We start from the raw sequence: 17,685 nt of genomic DNA on the forward strand, positions 1-17,685 counted from the left end.
GGCTAAATATATATGTATATATCAGGTTTAAAACATTTCCCTCCATTTTAATGTGTTTTCACATGGAACACTGGCTGGAAACCAGAGCAGACATGAACAAGAAAACTAAAGATGTGTTTTAATAACTGAAATGCCAGCAAGTGTTTATTATGGTAAGTTACAGAAAGATTTAATTTTTGTGTGTGCAATTAGGCACCGACTGAGGTGTATAGACACCACTGATTAAAACTGCAGTGAATATAAATTCTGACCCCCCCTCAAAGGAATAAAACCTAGGTTTCTTTCTTGGAATCAATCAGGTCAAGAACATGCACAGGTGAACACTTATTAAATACTAGTAACAGTCGTTTATTACTTATACTCCTTCAATACTAACAGCAACACAGTGTACTTATATACATCACATTACAGCCAAGGACTCCAAAGTCATTGTATCAAGCAATGTGGTGTTGGAAACTCAAGATTCCACAGCATGTCAAGTCTACTTAGTTATGGCACAGGAAATAGATTCCCATTAATAGACCCAGAGTGACAGCTCAAAGAGACAAGCCTACACTTCTTGTGGCTTGTGATTTTCTGAATTTCCAAATTTGCCACTTGTATCTTACCATACCAACAACATTGACTCCAGGTAAAAATGACCTTTACATATGAAGAATAAGATCAGGACTAAATGAACAACTTGTCTTTTTTTATAGTTCCATAGTCCATCTTTGGAAAGCATGTGGTGGAAGGTCAGAAGTGGCTTTTTAATAATGTAACTTCGCCCATTATTGATTCACAATAACCATGGCCAGGACCCTTGGGTGGATGAGAACATTTTATACTGGAATGACATACACATACATGTAAAATATGATAGAACCGTATCTTTGAGCTCACGTATATTTAACACAAAAGTAAAAGAGCATCAATTCATTGAAGGTCAGACTTTCAGTCTTTTTAAAGGAACAAAGCTTCCTGTTTCTGTTTCTAAGAGGGTTTAACTCTATCTTAGAGTTTAACTGAAAGACCCAAGTTGATGTAGTTTCAAACGAGTTTCTGTGGAATCCCCCACTTAGAATGAACGTGCCAGGCCCCCTGGAGTGGGGCTAGAGGCCAGAGCGAGAAGCCCACTACATGGGAAGGGTCCCTGAGCGGCTCTGCTCTCCACTCGGGACACAAGCCACACAGCTCTTCTTGGCCAGGGACCCCAGGTGGGCGTTCTGGGCATTTTCTTTCTTACAGGAATTTCCAACACTATTTGAAAAGCAATTTCTTTTTGGACGGTATGATTAAGGTTTTTATCTTTCAGTCAAATATGGGACTGAGTTAGCTCTTCCTGTGTCCTTCTTTACTTCGGAGGAGACGCAGTATATGTTCATTTTTGGTTAGTTCTGCTGGAAGTTCATTGGCCTGGAAGAAAATAAAACAGGCATGAGTGAATTCTCAACCACCGCTGGTGTGGTTTTAGGGACTCTGAACAGGGGCCCCTCACCCAGACCTGCTCCTCCACTGATGAAAAATCCCACTGGACTTAGTCTTTTGTATCAAGGTTTTAAAGGTTGTTTTTTTTTTTTTTAATATACTTAAATGTACATATCACCAGTTACTTTCTTACCTCATTGTTAGTACTTTTTCTTTCTTTTTAAAAAAATTTTTGGAGTAGAATTGATTCACATTGTATTAGTTTCAGGTGTAGAGTGATTCAGACATGTGTGGGTATATATACAGATACGTGTGTGTGTGTTCTTTTTTGTATTCTTTTCCATTATGGTTTAATATAAGATACTGAATATAGTGCCCTGTGCTATACAGTAGGATCTTACTGTTTATCTATTTTATATTTAGTAGTTCATATCTGCTAATCCTAAACTTCTCATTGATTCCTCCCCCACTTCCCTCTTTGGTAACCAGAAGTTTCTTTTCTATATCTGTGAGCCTGTTTCTGTTTTTTAATAAGTTCATTCATATCATATTTTATTTTTTAATTTTTTTAAAGATTTATGTATTATTTTTGGCTGCACTCGGTCTTCGTTGCTGTGCGGGGGCTTTCTCTCCTTGCAGCAAGCACAGGCTACTCTCTAGTTGCGGCGGGGGGGGCTTCTCACTCCAGTGGCTTCTCTTGTCGCAGAGCACAGGCACTGGGCATGTGGGCTTCAGTAGTTGCGGTGGGAGATACGTTGTTGGATGAGAAGGCAGAGTCAGGAAATAGCCAGAATGTAAGACACATGGGAAAGAGCAGCTTCAGTGGCCCCCATGCCCCACCTGATCCAGCCTCACTCCACGTCCTCTCTTTTCACAGTGCTGCTGAGACGCATTCTTTATGCATTTATTTTGTGAGCAAGTCTCTAGTCCAAGAAATAGACATGACAGGGCAATGGTTCCCAAACTTTTCAGTCTCAGGACTTTTGTACACTCTTTTGAAAATTATTGAGGACTCTAAAGAGCTTTTGTTTTTAACTTATTAAAAGTGAAAACTGAAAAAAATTAAGTATATTTATTTTAAGCATATTCAAGTATATAATATATAATATATATTATATATATATTAAGTATATATATACAAATATATTAAGTATATTTACTTAATATACAAATAATATACTTAATATATTAAGTATATTTCAAATATATTTTAAGTATATAACCTATTAAGGTTAACATAAATAATACATTTTGAAAAAGAACTAAATTTTCAAAAACAAAAAAGTTGGAAGAGTAGCACTGTTAACAGTTTTGCATATTTTGTTACTACCCCACTCCAGTACTCTTGCCGGGAAAATCCCATGGACGGAGGAGCTTGGTAGGCTGCAGTCCATGGGGTCGCTAAGTGTTGGACAAGACTGAGCGACTTCACTTTCTCTTTTCACTTTCATGCATTGGAGAAGGAAATGGCAACCCACTCCAGTGATCTTGCCTGGAGAATCCCAGGGACGGGGAAGCCTGGTGGGCTGCCGTCTATGGGGTCACACAGAGTTGGACACGACTGAAGTGACCTAGCATTGCATAGCATAGCTTAAAAGAAGACAATTAGATTCTCATATCTGCTTCTGCATCCAATCTACTGTGATATTTTGTTTTGGCTGAAGTATATGGAAAAAATTTAGCTTCATACAGACAGGTAGTTGGAAAAGAGAGAAACATTTTAATAGCCTTTTTGGATCATAGTAGATATTTTTCTTTGATGCTTCAACATTACAAGTGGCTGTTTCTTAAAGATTAATTGCTGTGTGCAATCTGGAACCACATCAATGAATTTTTCTACTCTGTTGCATTAAAATCTATAGGTCTATCTATCCGCAAGTGGATTTTTTTTTTAAACCTATGCTTGATTTTTAACATCCCGTGCTAGTCATTTAGAAAATACCAATAAAACTGGAATTTTTATAAAATAACTTACAGAGGTTTGTAAAATTATTTTCAGCCACAGTTGGTGACTCTGCTTTGATGTGTACTAAGGTGCCAATGGTTTCTTCCACCACTGTCTTTGCACCATTACAGCAAATGGCTGTGTGTGCTAAATCATTTCAGTCATGTCCAGCTCTGTGTGACCCCATGGACAGTAGCCCTCTAGGCTCCTCTGTCCATGGGATTCTCCAGACAAGGATACTGGTGTGGGTTGCCATGCCCTCCTTCAGGGTATCTTCCTGACCCAGAGATGGAACTGGTGTCTCTTACATCTAATCTGCATTGGCAGGCAGGTTTTTGTTTTGTTTTGTTTTGTTTTACCACTAGCGCCACCTGGGAAGCCCAGCAAATGGCAGCACAGGGAAAAGGGCAAATAGTGCCTCTGTATTTTTATTGTTTTATTTTAATTTTTAGAAACTTCCCTGACCAGGGATCGAACCCATGCCCCCTGAAGTGGAAACGTGGAGTCTTAACACTGGACCACCAGGAAAGTCCATCTCTGTATTATCAAGAATATAAGTTTTGACCTATTAGAACCTTTGAAAGGGTTTGGAGGACACCTCAACTGTCCATGGACCATACTTTGAGAACAGTTGCTACAGATGAATAAAAGGATGTTATTGGGAATTCAGGGGAAGCAATTCAAGTGCAGAAATGCACTCAAACTGGGGAGAGAACTCAGAGGTAGTTTTTTTTCCCCCTGCAGTTAAACCTGGAGCCCCAGCTGCTTCATCTGAAACCTGGATCTCAGGTGCAGTTCCTGCAGTCCCCACTTTCTAGACTGGATCCTGCTCCCTGACCCCACCTGCTGGGAATGATGAATTTGCCACAGTGGTCCTGCTGTGTACCTCGTCCTGCAGCTGCGCTCCTGCCCACCCACAGGACCGCTGACGCAGGTGCCGGACTGACAGACGGGGGTCTCTGTGCGATGCTGCCTTAGGCCAGAGGCCCCGCTGTGGGGTCAATTCTACTATGAGCTTAGTTCCTGCAGAAGCAGACATTGTACAGGCTTAATGCCTGGGCCTGAGAAAAATGCTCACAGAGAATGGACCTGAGTGCCATCCAGTCTTTGAGTAACCCTCAGAAGAATTAACTGTTTGGCATCAATTATTGGTCCTTGATTGACAGGCAGGCAGGTAGCCAGGGGGGCCCTCCACAGTCAGGAAGAGGAACAGCTCTAAGAAGCTGTACCTCTGTCTAGAAGCTTGTTGAGTAAATGTATGTGTCTGTCTCCATCAATATCTGTATCCTTTACCATTAAAATAAACTTTATACTCTCAGAGTTTTGGCCAATCGCACCACTGTTCTGTGTGTCATTCATATAGGCTTAAAAACCCGGTCTCATTCCTCCTTTCCCCCAGTGGGTCCCCACTGAATCCTCAGGTTGCTGAGGTTGTGCCAACTGCTATGATGGCTAGCACCCAGGTTGCCCCTAAAATCCATCTTTATTAATCCTAAAATCCTGACAGCACAGGACCACAGGTCCATATTCATGACCCACAGCATCACATCACTCTGTCCCCACTGCTCTTGGGAGAAGATGTGTGCTGAGTCCCCAGTTGGGGTACCAGGAACACAGGATCCCTGCACCCATGCAAAAGGCCACGGTCTGGGGGGAGGATGCTACTGGGGCCATGGTCACCCTCTCCTTGGGCATCTGCCTCAGGGAAGAAGTCCTGGAGCCTAGAGAGCAAACGGGTGCTTCTGTACTAGCTGAGAAGGGACTCTGTCCCTGGAAGGCTTCAGTAGCATTCTTTACTTCCTGCTGATGGCTCTTGTCACTCTGTATTGCAATCTTTTTTTTCTTGCATTTGCTTGATTATCCTTATTCCCCAGTAAACTGTGAGCCCTATGAAGTCAGACACTGCGTGAAACTTTTTCACCAATATCTCTCCATTGATAAGGTTCACAGCACAGTGCATGCTATCTGTGTGTGCTAAGTCGCTTCAGTCGTGTTGGACTCTTTGCAACCCCACGGACTGCAGCCCAGCAGGCTCTGTCCTGGGATTCTCCAGGCAAGAATACTGGACAGGGTTACCATGCCCTCCTCCAGGGGATCTTCCTGACCTAGGGATCAAACCCGCTTCTCTAATGTCTCCTGCATTGGCAGACGGGGTCTTTACCACTAGCATATCTAGCAGGCACTACTGAGTGTTTGTTGGATGAATGAATGAAGGTCAAGAATACATCCTCAAGAGTCCTGAGTGGCTGCTGGAATCCCAACAATCTTGGTCCTGAAGCTGCCTCTAAAGAGCCTGGCTTTTCCAGGCTGTCTGGCTTACGGCTTTAGGAAGGGTCCAAAGTCCAGCATTTCGGTTACTGGAAATTCCCCATAACCATTATTGATGGGATTCCAGGGGACACAGGAAGAATTGCATCTTTCAGTTTCTATATAAAGATACTAAAGCTTCCCCCTTGATTTAACTCAATACAGGATGGCTTAGCTATGAAGACATCTTAGGACCGTCTATGTCCAAGATGCAAAGGTAAGAGAGCGACTGTGGTTTTGTGGGCTCATGATACAATCAGGTCTGCTAATGGAAAACAATCCATGTATTTCAGGAAGAGATAAGCAGAAACATTGTCTTCAAGCACTTCACTGATAGGAACAGGGGAAATAGTAATTCCATCTGCTAAGTGGAATGAGAAAAAAGAGGCTCTTGGCACATTGTTTAACTGTACTTCAAAATGGTTTCTTTTAAAAACACCAGGGAATGTTACATGGTTTTGGTTTTATTGTTAATAAAATCCAACACAGTAATGGGCTTCCCTGGTGGCTCAAACGGTAAAGAATCTGTCTGCAATGTGGAGACCTGGGTTCAATCCCTGGGTTGGGAAGATCCCCTGGAGGAGGAAATGGCAATCCACTCCAGTATTCTTGCCTGGAGAATTCCATGGACAGAGGAGCCTGGCAGGCTACAGACCACAGGGTTGCAAAGAGTCAGACACGACTGAGCAACTAATACACAAACACAGCAACAGATGCTTATTAAATTCAAGCAGTATACAAGTATAGAGTGAAAACTGCTCTCATATCCTCCCCTGTTAATAAGCACCCATCCTACTTCCTCCTTCAAAAGTCAGTAGTTTAGTTGTTTTCTCCAGACCTTTCCCAGGCTACCCTTCTGCCCCCAGTCTCTATATCTGACTGCTTAGGCAGCTGTTGAGTAGGAGGGAATACAATGATAACCTTTTTTTCCCCGCCCTGCGGTTACTGTGCATCCTCCCACCTCCAAGTTTGACTTAATAGAAAACTAAAATTATTTGGGGGCTATAAAAATATGGGTTGATTTTGCTCAACTATACTTCAATAAAAAAATCTGGGTTGGTTTTACAGCTGTGGTCAAAGTCCTGTTAACAATATAAAAGCAACATTTTCCCCTTGCCGTAACCAAATAGAGTACAGGAAATTCTCAAGATATGAGTATCCTCATAGAGGATGGTTATTAAATTACCAGAATTTTGACATTTTCAAGACACTTCTCTGATGATAGAACACTTATAACCTTACTCCCCGCCCACCACTGTCCCCTACCTCCTGCCCCACTGTTACCTAAAAAATCACTGATGATATAGGGGTTTTGAACCTCTGGGTTCAAAGGGCTTCCCCAGTGGCTCAGATGGTAAAGAATTTGCCTGCAGTGAGGGAGACCTGGGTTTGATCCCTGGGTTGGAAAGATCCCCTGGAGGAGGGTATGGCAGTCCGTTCTAGTATTCTTGCCTGGAGAATTCCATGAACAGAGGAGCCTAGCAGGCTACAGTCATGGGGTCACACAGAGTTGGACACGACTGAAGTGACTTAGCATGCATGCATGCTGGGTTCAAATATACTGCTCACTCATAACCTATAATGAGAACATTTTATGTTCTTACTATGTCCAAGAGAATTCCCTGGTAGTTCAGTTGGTAAAGAATTAGCCTGCACTGCAGGAGACCTGGGTTCTATCCCTGGGTCAGGAAGATCCTCTGGAGGAGGAAATGGCAACCCACTCCAATATTCTTGCCTGAGAATCCCATAGACCGAGGGGCCTGGCGGGCTACAGTTCATGGTGTCGCAAGAGTCAGACATGACTTAGTGACTAAACCAACCACTATGCCCAAGGATGAAGTTAGTGACTGGAGCCAGAGAGATGCTGTCTTGGCTTCAGCAGATGTGATCTTATCTCTTTTCATAGGCACCCAATGGAGGGAAAAGATGACTAAGACAGTACCTTGTTTCTCAGGGCTGGGTCCGCCCCTGCTTCCAGGAGCAGGGCAACTGTTTTAATATTCCCACTGAGCACTGCCGCGTGGAGCGCCGAGGTCCCATTCTAGGAGAAAAGGACAGCATGTGTCAGGTGAGAGCTCACAGCTATCAGCACTCAGCTTGGCTTGCTTCATGAACCAGCCTGGCTGGGGATACTGTAATGCTAGAGCCTTTCTCGTCCTTATCTTCCCTTTTCAAAGTCACTAACTTCAGCATCTAACACAGTGTCCTCAGGGACACTGCAGACGGTCAGTATAAATACTGCCAACATCCTTTTGCAAGTACAATAAGGGATCTGCCCAGTGCGTCCATGACTTCATGATCACTTGGTCCATTGTAGATGCATTAGAACTTGCTGTGGGAAAAACAACAACGCTCTGTCAAACTTTTTTTTTTCCTTAAGAGTCTTTGTGCTTTAGGTGAACACACTTCTGCAAAGCTGGAGGTATAGCTTGCTCACCTACAGGCCAACTTGTCAGCCCAGCTGCACTCACTCCGCATGCACAGGTGGGCAGGACGACGACTATGGAGCCACAGGGCTTAAGAGTAAGAGCAGGTTGGGGTGAGGACCATTCATTGCCCTCAGCCCTGAGTTGAAGCAGCTCTGGGTACAGAGGGGACCTAGTGAATAGGCTGCTGACATTTTATGAAATTTACTGCAAACATTTGTTGACATAAGGAAGCAGCTATGCACAGCACGTAGCTGGATTCTGGGAGGGAAGAGGAGAATACAACAAACCTGATATAAGAACAATGGATAATCATAAGATATCTGTTCCAGAAGGTACATATGTCTGTGAACAGCACCTATATGCAAGCTTAGTTTTCAAATTAATCACTATATATAGATATTGGGTTGGTCAAAACGTTCCCTTTTTCTGTAAGACGGTTCTAGTAGCGCTTAGTTGTCTTTAACTTCATTCAAAGCAATTTTGTTAGATTACATTCTGACAGCTGTTGTATCAGTGTGCATTAAAAAAACCTTGCGAAAATTGGTGAATTTTTGTGTAGCCACTTTAATATTGAAGATGGAAGGAAAAACATTTTGTAATATTAATAAAACACTATTATACTTTATTACTGTATATGTACATATAAAACCTTCTGATTTTGTAGACAAGTTAAATAAATATCATACCCAGAGAAAAGTTTCAGCAAGGCAGCAGTTTTCCATGTCTGCTTTACCATGCTTACCACGCATGGCAATATGCTAATCTGATAACATGACATTCACTTAAATCTTAGCCAGTCTATCAATGTTGCCTATGTGCAACATGGCTAAGAATAAAAATATAAAAGCTAAGAATGAGTTGTCTGAAACAAGACTAGATATTGCAAAGTCCATTTCTGAAGCTTGTTTCTTTTATTCACAGAGAATTCACTTGAACAGACTGTTTATTCTTACTTTCCAAACAGTTTTTACAAAGTATAGTTTTTTGACTTCCAAGCTCAGGGAGGTCAATTAACTCATTGGGGTGAGAGAGGCCAGGACTGAAAACAGGAGCTCTGTATCAGCTGACATCAGCCTTGGAGCCTGAACACATAAAGGTCAGATACAAGGCATCCAAAAAGCCTCTGGGGTCGTCTAAGGGCAAGTACTTCAGATACATCAATAAATCCCAAAGTGCTAAAGGACGTCCCAAGTTCACAACAGGTTCTGGTGTCATCTCTCTAACAAAACAGGAGTGTGTATACCAGGAATCAGCAAACGACGGCACTCAGGCCAAATCTAGCCTCTTTCACCGCCCCGCCCACCTGTTTTTCTACATCCTGATTAGCTCAGAATTTAAAAACTTTTAAAAAGAAGACTATTTTGTGACATGTGAAAATATGGAAGTTCAGAAATACAGGACTTCCCTGGTGCTCTAGTGGTTAAGAATCCGCCGGCCGGTGCAGGGGACACGGGCTCGATCCCTGGTCTGGGAAGGTCCCACCTGCCGCAGAGCAGCTAAGCCTGGCACCGTAACTACTGAGCTGTGCTCTAGAGCCCGGAGCCCAAACTGCTGAGCCCGGGTGCCTGGCACCGTAACTACTGAGCTGTGCTCTAGAGCCCGGAGCCCAAACTGCTGAGCCCGGGTGCCTGGCACCGTAACTACTGAGCTGTGCTCTAGAGCCCGGAGCCCAAACTGCTGAGCCCGGGTGCCTGGAGCCGTAACTACTGAGCTGTGCTCTAGAGCCCGGAGCCCAAACTGCTGAGCCCGGGTGCCTGGCACCATAACTACTGACCTGTGCTCTAGAGCCCGGAGCCCAAACTGCTGAGCCCGGGTGCCTGGCACCATAACTACTGACCTGTGCTCTAGAGCCCGGAGCCCAAACTGCTGAGCCCGGGTGCCTGGCACCGTAACTACTGACCTGTGCTCTAGAGCCCGGAGCCCAAACTGCTGAGCCCGGGTGCCTGGAGCCCGTGCTCCCCAACAAGAGAAGCCGCTGCACTGAGAAGCATGTGCACCACAACTAGAGAAACACCACACACAGCAACAAAGACCCAGCGCAGCCAAAAATAAAAACCCTAAATAAGGAATTTAAAAAAGGAAATGTAATGTCCACCAGTGAAGTCTGATAAGATGCAGCAACACTTTTTGTTGTTGTATTTTCTATGGTTGCTTGCTCTGTACGACCGCTGAGTGAAGCTGTTCCAACACAGACTGTACAGCCCACAAAGCCTAACATATTTGCCACCTGGTCCTTTATTGAAAAAGACCGCCAATCTCTGGTAGATCCTCCAGTTTAGAAATATTTTAACTCAAAATGATTACAACTTAATAAAGGATTTTGAGGGCTCTGTTTTCTGGAAGACCCAGCCCTCCAGGATGACACAGTCTTTGAGGTGTCCAGATGTTTGAAGCTTACTTCATTTGACCTAAGCTAACACTGTGGTTCTTTGATCCAGGTAATGAAGAGAAAGAATGTACCTGTCCTTCATGTTTTCTGGGACACAAATCATGTCATGATTTGTGAAGGACTTCACCAATCTTCCAGTGATATATTAATATTAATATGGTTGACTCTGATTTAGCATTTCATTACTATTGTCTGATTTTCTTCCCTAGAAAACTAGGTTACCTATAGACTCTGGTTCACCCTTTTTATTACCTTTCCATTTCTACCAGTGCCCAGGAATCTCCAAAATTAAGAAATTGTAGGTATGTTCTCTCAAGAATACAACTAACCAAGGAAATGGTACCTGGATTCTACTGGAGTCCCCAGTGCGGACTTCTCAAATTTCTAACCCCTCTCTTTTACAATTTGGTAAAATTACTCTGCAGGTCTTACCTTCAAAATACCGAGGGTGGGTGAGAATTTCAGCAGCTCCTTTATAACATCATTATACCCTTTGTTGGCTGCTTTCAATAAAGCTGTTGTACCATCCTTTACAGAGAAAGGAAAAGACAAGTTCATTATTAACATATGTGTGTGTTGGCTAAGAATGAAATGTTTGTTGAGAACTGGGAACATGCTTGTCAGAAACAGGCAAAATATGTAAACTAAAGCACAGGGCTGCCATGTCTTTTAAACTCAAATCATTTTAGAGCATACTAAACAGTTAACTCTGCATGAAAGAATACCAAAGTATGTGACTCATTCTGTTATCTTAGAACCCTGCCGTTTGGGAATTCAAGGTCTTCTAGTCCCTTAGAATATTGGGGAATTTCAGGAGGGTATTTTTAGAACATACATGGACTAAAGAGGCATTCTCTGCAGTTCACAACTTAGAAATTAATTGTTGAACTGCTTTTTAAAAGTTTTGAAATTTTAAATTTTTTATGACTGTTGAACTGTATCTATGGTTTTGAAATTTTAAACGTGCTTTTCTTTATGCTTTTCCAGGTACACACTATTGCCCTAGTCTGCTCTGGGTACATGGATGCTGTGGGAGAACAGGAAAGGGGCAGACTGAAATCTGCAGGAAAGAATGCAGAGACAAGTTCAAAAATTAATATTCAGTTTCTGTTGTCCTTTTCTGGCCTGAGAAGAAATTTTCCAATTCCCCCTTTCTCCTGCTGGAACACATCAGTTGCTATATTTGGACGATCTTGCTCACAGACTACTATAGTAAGGAGATCACCCTTGTGGTGCAGCTCTCTACAGCCTGGGGAGCCTGGGCACCGCGGGGACCCCAAACCACCGACCCCGCGAGCCAGCTGCACTGCGGCCCAGAGGCCAGCAGGAGGCGCAGCGCCAGCCGGATCAGCAGCCAAAGGGGACATATCCCCAAGGACCGCCGAGGTCCGAGTCTCCTACCTCCCCCATCTGCCGCGGGTCATCCAGAGGCTAGCTCTGGTTGGAGGGATATTCTCGAGGAATTTAACATTTTACCCTTAGAGACCGAGCAGCAATTGCTAAGTTTCAATGAATTCAAACCTTTCCCTGGGTTTTCTGCTAAAGAGCAGGAGGTTGGGAGGAAACCCTGGTGAATTAGAGACAAAATGAAGCGGCGTCTTTTTTCTCCGCACGTCTGGGCTCGGGGGTCAACGCTTCGATGGGAGGCCTCTCCACCCCTCCCGCGCGGTGGTCCCCGCACTCACGTGGCGGGCGGCATCGCGCTCGGCCCCGCGCAGCAACATCACCCGCACCACCTCGCTGTGGCCCATCTGCGAGGCGATCCACAGCGGTGCTGTCCCGTCCTGCGGGGAGAGGACACGGGGCGGGGTGGGGTGGGTGCGGAAAGTGGTTAGGGCCTGGGCGGGGCTCCCGACCACACACAAACGAGGGCGATTCTACCCACCTACTGAGACTGGCAGTGCCTGGACCACTTGGGAAATTGCCAACATTCAGACCCTGGCTTCTTAAAAGTCAAGGGTGTGCAGGACTCCAGGGAAGACGTGTGGAAAGCGGCCGAGTTGCATTCACACCAGGCAGAACCAAATTTGACAGCCCCGGGGAAGAGAAGCTATGCGTGCTGTGCTAAGTAGCTTCAGTCCGGTCCAACTCTTTGCGACCTTGTGGGCTGTAGCCCACCAGGCTCCTCTGTCCATGGGATTCTCCAGGCAAGAATACTGGAGTGGGTTGCCATGCCCTCCTCCAGGGGATCTTCCTGACCCAGGGATCGAACCCGCATCTCCTGCGGCTCCCTGCATCCTGGCAGGTGGGTTCTCTACCACTGAGCCACCTGGGAAGCCCAAGGAGAAGCCAGCCTGTCCTTATTTTACCCCAGACTCTACCTCTTTGCTTTACTGGCAGGTTCACACAACACACCGTGCTTCGTGGGGGCCCCTCATTCTCACAGAAGAGGGGGTGGTTTCTTCTGAGGCCCGTCTGAGTGTCAGAAAACTAAAGACGTTGCTCCCACTCTTTTTCTGTGTTTGGAATGCCCCACCATCACCTCGTCGTTTCCAGGGACTATAATTTTATGCAGGATGTGACGCTGTGTCTTCTCGGGGTTGCTGCAACGCTGCCCAGCTACAGCAGAGCAATGGTTTTGGTAACACTTCCTGAGTGTTATTTTCCCTGTGGTTCTTTTTTCCCTGTGAACACTGGGGTCATGAAACGGAGGTGTGTTGCTCCAGAGAAGGAAAAGTGAAACATCAGAGACAGTGAAGGATTTGACAGGAAGGAGGCTGGTTCCTGCTGGTCAGAAAGGAAACTAGAAAACCCTGCTAGTGTCAGGAAGGACTCACTAGAGAGGGAGTAGGGAGGCGGGGTCACGAGTGTCTGTGTTTTCCACCAGCTCTGGGTTGAATCTCGGTTGGTAAGTTTGGGTGCCAGAAACACTCAGATCAGTTATGGTGAATTCCAGATGGGAAAGAACTTTCTCCTGTTCTTGAGATGAAATCCAGGAACACTGCAGGCCCCTTGGAGGAGCTCTGTGCTTGGCTGGTGCCTCACGGGTAGAAGAGAAATGGTTGTGGGAGCTGTCTGGAACAATGCTGGACATGGCCCCCAATACCCCTGGTCACATCCACCCAGGAGTCCCAGGCTGCCTGCAGGACATCAGAAGTGCTGGCTGAACAGCAGCCTGGAGTGAGCCTGGGTCGGGGAGACAAGGCTACAGAATGTCAAGAGCATAGGTGATGGCAGGACCTGTATCTGGTAGACCAGTTGCCCCTTCAGGGGACCAGCGCAAGAAACTTAGAGGCCAGAGGGCTGGACAAGCCAGCAGAGGAAGCGGACAAGAATTTCTTCACCCCCACCCTGATGCCACAGTGATACTCTGACCTCTCAGAACCTGGGTCACTTGGAGAGATGGGCAGGAGGAGGGAGAACCCAGAACTGACCAACCTTAACCTCAGACGTAATTAAGGTAATGGAACCTGAAGAGATGGCTTTAGTCACATCAGACTAAATTTCTCATCAGTGGGGCTGCAGGCTGAAGAGCAAGATGACAGGTACAGAGTCTAGAGTTTCACTTTCTGTTGGAGGATATCATTTCAACTCCAGGGTACCGCCTGCAGCAGCCACAGGGTCACTGCCCACAGCTGTCCTGAAATGGACAGAGGACCGAGGTATTTGGGCAGGGTGGTGGGTGATGCCAAACCAGGAGCTTAGAAGGATCTAGTAGTGCTGAGGAGGGTCAGAGGACACTGACACCACTGTCTTGGGGGAGATACGGGAAAGAGGTGCTGGAACAAAGGATGGAAGAAGGCTGGAGACACCCTGACCTACTTCATGCTCTACAAGGGCCTCTTAGACATATCTGAATCTGAATATTCTTTTTTCTTAAGATTTTTTTTTTAAATATGGACCATGGTCTTTCCCTTTTAGCTCAGAAGGTAAAGAATCTGCCTGCAATGCAAGACTCGGGTTCGATCCCTGGGTTGGGAAAATCCCCTGGAGAAGGAAATGGCAATGCACTCCAGGAAAATCCCATGGACAGAGGAGCCTGGCGAGCTATGGTCCATGGGGTTGCAAGAGTAGGAAATGACTTAGAGACTAAACCACCACCACTTTTAAAGTCTTTATTGAATTTGTTACAATATTGTTTCTGTTTTATGTTTTGGTTTTTTGACCATGAGGCCTGTGGAATCTTAGCTCCCCAACCAGGGATTGAACCCACACCCCCTGTATTGGAAGACAAAGTTCTAACCATTGGACCATCAGGGACATCCCTGTATATCCTTTATCATTAGCAATATAAATAATACCTTCATCTGTACTTTGAATTTACAAAGCACTTCTGTACTCATTGTTTAATTTGATTCTCCCAATTCAGAATTCAACCAATCTTTTGTTTGCTTATTCAAACACCCAGCAATTATTAAGCATTTTCTAAGTCTTGAGAGGAGTACTAAAAACAAGATCTGGCCTCAGTTCTCAAAGGAATGCAGCCTAGTGGAGAAGAGACCTGGAAATATCTGTATGATTGCAGGGCCACAATAAAGTACAGACAACATGCCCAGGATGAACCTGGAGAGGGACCCTCTTACTGTGTGGGGGAGACAGGGTCAGCTTCTCAGATGGCGTGGTATGAGCTGGGTCTCCAGGGAGGACTAGAATTTTGCCAGGTGGGGAAAGAGGGAAAATGGTCTTCTACGTAGAAGGAAGAACATTTACAGTCACAGTGGCGTGGATAGGCGTGGCTGGCTCAGGCTGGGTGGGAAAGTCAGTTGGCTGCAGCCCAAGGGATATGGGTGGGGCCCCAGGAGACAGGACAGAGAGTCTGGGCTCCACAAAAGATTTCCTCAGGTGCTATTGCACTTTCCCCTCCATCCAGCTCTGGGTTCATCTGCTCTTTGTCGTTATGGCCACCAGAGGGCAGGCAAGGAAAGAAAGCCAGGGTGCTGTTCCCTTAATTCCCAACTAAGCTTTCCAAGGGCTTAGTTGTTTTTAGATAAACTCTGTTAATAACATGGGGCTTCCCTGGTGACTCAGAAAGTAAAGAATCAGCCTGCAATGCAGGAGACCCAGGTTCAATCCCTGGGTCTGGAAGATCCCTTCCTGGAGGAGGGCATGGCAAACTACTTCAGTATTCTTGCCTGGAGAATCCCATGGACAGAAAGGAGCATGGTGGACTATAGTTCATAGGGTTGCAAAGAGTCGGACTCTACTGAAGCAACTTAGCATACACGCATTAATTGATACTAATACGTGGAGAAGTGCTGAGAGGTGCTTTATTAGCAGCAACTATTAATATCATAACAGTGATGTTAACACTCAAATGTCACCTTAATTGCAATAGTCATGGTAGGTGGAAAAAGAAGTCACCACTTCCTGGTTGAGAGAACAAATTCCTCTGAGCCTCGGTGTCAGCCTTCTGCAAAAACATTAGCTTCAGAGATATTTGTGAAGGAGAAAGCATACAGAAATGTGCTCAGCACAAGGAGTGGCCAACAGATGCTTAGAAAATGGTAACCAGACCTGAATATTATTTATCATGAAAAACAGTGAGTTAATTTGAACTTTGTTTACAAAGCATTCCATGTACTTTAAGTTGATTCTCCTAGTTACCCTAAGCGAAAACTGACTGAGCAGGTAGGATTGAGAAAATGAGATTTGGGGGAAAACTATGTATTTTCTTACTGGTGCTTACTTCTCCAGAGCTGAATTTTATTTTTTCCTTTTTTAAAAAATGTTAATTTTTACTGAAGTATAGTTTCTTTAGAATGTTGTGTTAGTTCCTACTCTACAGCAAAGTGAATCAGCTATACCATACATATATGCCCTTTTTTGGATTTCCTTCCCACTTATGTTACCACCAAAGCAGATTTTTGAACCCAGGAAGCTGAATGTGATCCAATTATTTATCAGCTGATTATCTAGTCTGTGAAGAGGACAGGTTTTCCTATTCTCTACATCACAATCTTTGCTTTTTCATATATTTTCCTTCTATTAGAATCTTCATTGTGACGGTGAGTGTAATAAAACTGATGGCAATCAGGTCAGTTTAGTGCTTTTTTAGAGAGTTTTCGGGAGAAAAGGAGTAGGAAAAACATCTAAAAATATTTTTATAAGTTTTAAATTACTTCTTGACAAAAACATACAAAGTATATTAAATCAAAGAAACTTGCATGAAGTAGAAGTTACAACTTCACCAGCACGTAGAAAAAGAAACAGAACATTTAGCTTGAAGACGGGATTCATGGGGATCCTGACAGCTGTCATTTACTGTTTGTGCATGTCAAGTAGAAAACAGTTTAGACTTATTTTGCATACCAAGTGATACACTGGCTCAGTGCAAAAAAGGAATGATAAGGTAGGCTGGTTAAAGATTAAATAAGCTGATGAAGTAGTAAGGAGATCCCCATGCCTGGAGAGGTTTGACAGTGCCTGATCACCAAAAAGCTCCTATACCCAATGTATGGTTAAATAGGGGGCTTTTGCAGTTCCTCCCAGCTCTGTCATTCCCTCATTCCATTTCAGATAATATTTTCAAGTATCCTGTAGTTTTATACAGAGGTCACAGCATGAGATGGGAGTATATGACATGATTTGTATTAGAGACTAAATTTAATTTGGTCTTTTTAGGCTCTTAAAGATGATTTTGGAGAAGGCACTGGTGACCCACTCCAGTACTCTTGCCTGGAAACTCCCATGGACAGAGGAGCCTGGTGGGCTGAAGTCCATGGGGTCGCTAAGAGTCGGACATGACTGAGCGACTTCACTTTCGCTTTTCACTTTCCTGCATTGGAGAAGGAAATGGCAACCCACCCCAGTGTTCTTGTCTGGAGAATCCCAGGGATGGGGGAGGCTGGTGGGCTGCTGTCTATGGGGTCGCGCAGAGTCGGACACGACTGATGTGACTTAGCAGCAGCAGCAGCAAAGGTGATTTAGAAAAAAGAATTAAAATCATTCTCTCCCATGTGCATTCATGTGTGCTCAGTTGTGTCCGGTTCTTTGTGACCCCGTGGACTGTAGCCCACCAGGCTCCTCTGTCCATGGGATTTTCCCGGCAAGAATACCAGAGTGGGTTGCCATGCCTTCCTCCAGGGGATCTTCCCAACTCAGGAATCAAACCTGCTCACCACTGAGCCACCTAGGAATACACGGCAATAAGTATATTAAGTGGCACTAGCTCTTTGTTTCTATTGCTTTCTAGCACCTACACTTAGGCTACTTCACCTGCAGGCTCCAGAGAAGAAAGTGCTAAAGACCAGGTCTATTCTAAATTGGGG

At 44.7% G+C, this 17,685-nt stretch overlaps 1 protein-coding gene across 1 annotated transcript in view; it reads right to left on the reverse strand.

The window, feature by feature from the left end:
• Positions 1–319: 319 nt before the first annotated feature.
• Positions 320–17,685, reverse strand: part of ANKRD29 (ankyrin repeat domain 29) — a 48,162-nt gene continuing 30,796 nt past the window's right edge. Inside the window, exons 8-11 of the mRNA XM_010828988.1 lie at positions 12,163–12,261; positions 10,910–11,005; positions 7,602–7,700; positions 320–1,395 (exon numbers count right to left, since the gene is read on the reverse strand). Coding sequence (XP_010827290.1) covers positions 1,312–1,395; positions 7,602–7,700; positions 10,910–11,005; positions 12,163–12,261 — 378 coding nt within the window. The 3' untranslated portion in view covers positions 320–1,311. The remainder of the gene's footprint in view (positions 1,396–7,601; positions 7,701–10,909; positions 11,006–12,162; positions 12,262–17,685) is intronic.

The sequence above is a fragment of the Bison bison genome, unplaced genomic scaffold (genome assembly GCF_000754665.1).
Source record: "Bison bison bison isolate TAMUID 2011002044 unplaced genomic scaffold, Bison_UMD1.0 scf7180017864498, whole genome shotgun sequence".
NCBI lineage: Eukaryota > Metazoa > Chordata > Mammalia > Artiodactyla > Bovidae > Bison > Bison bison.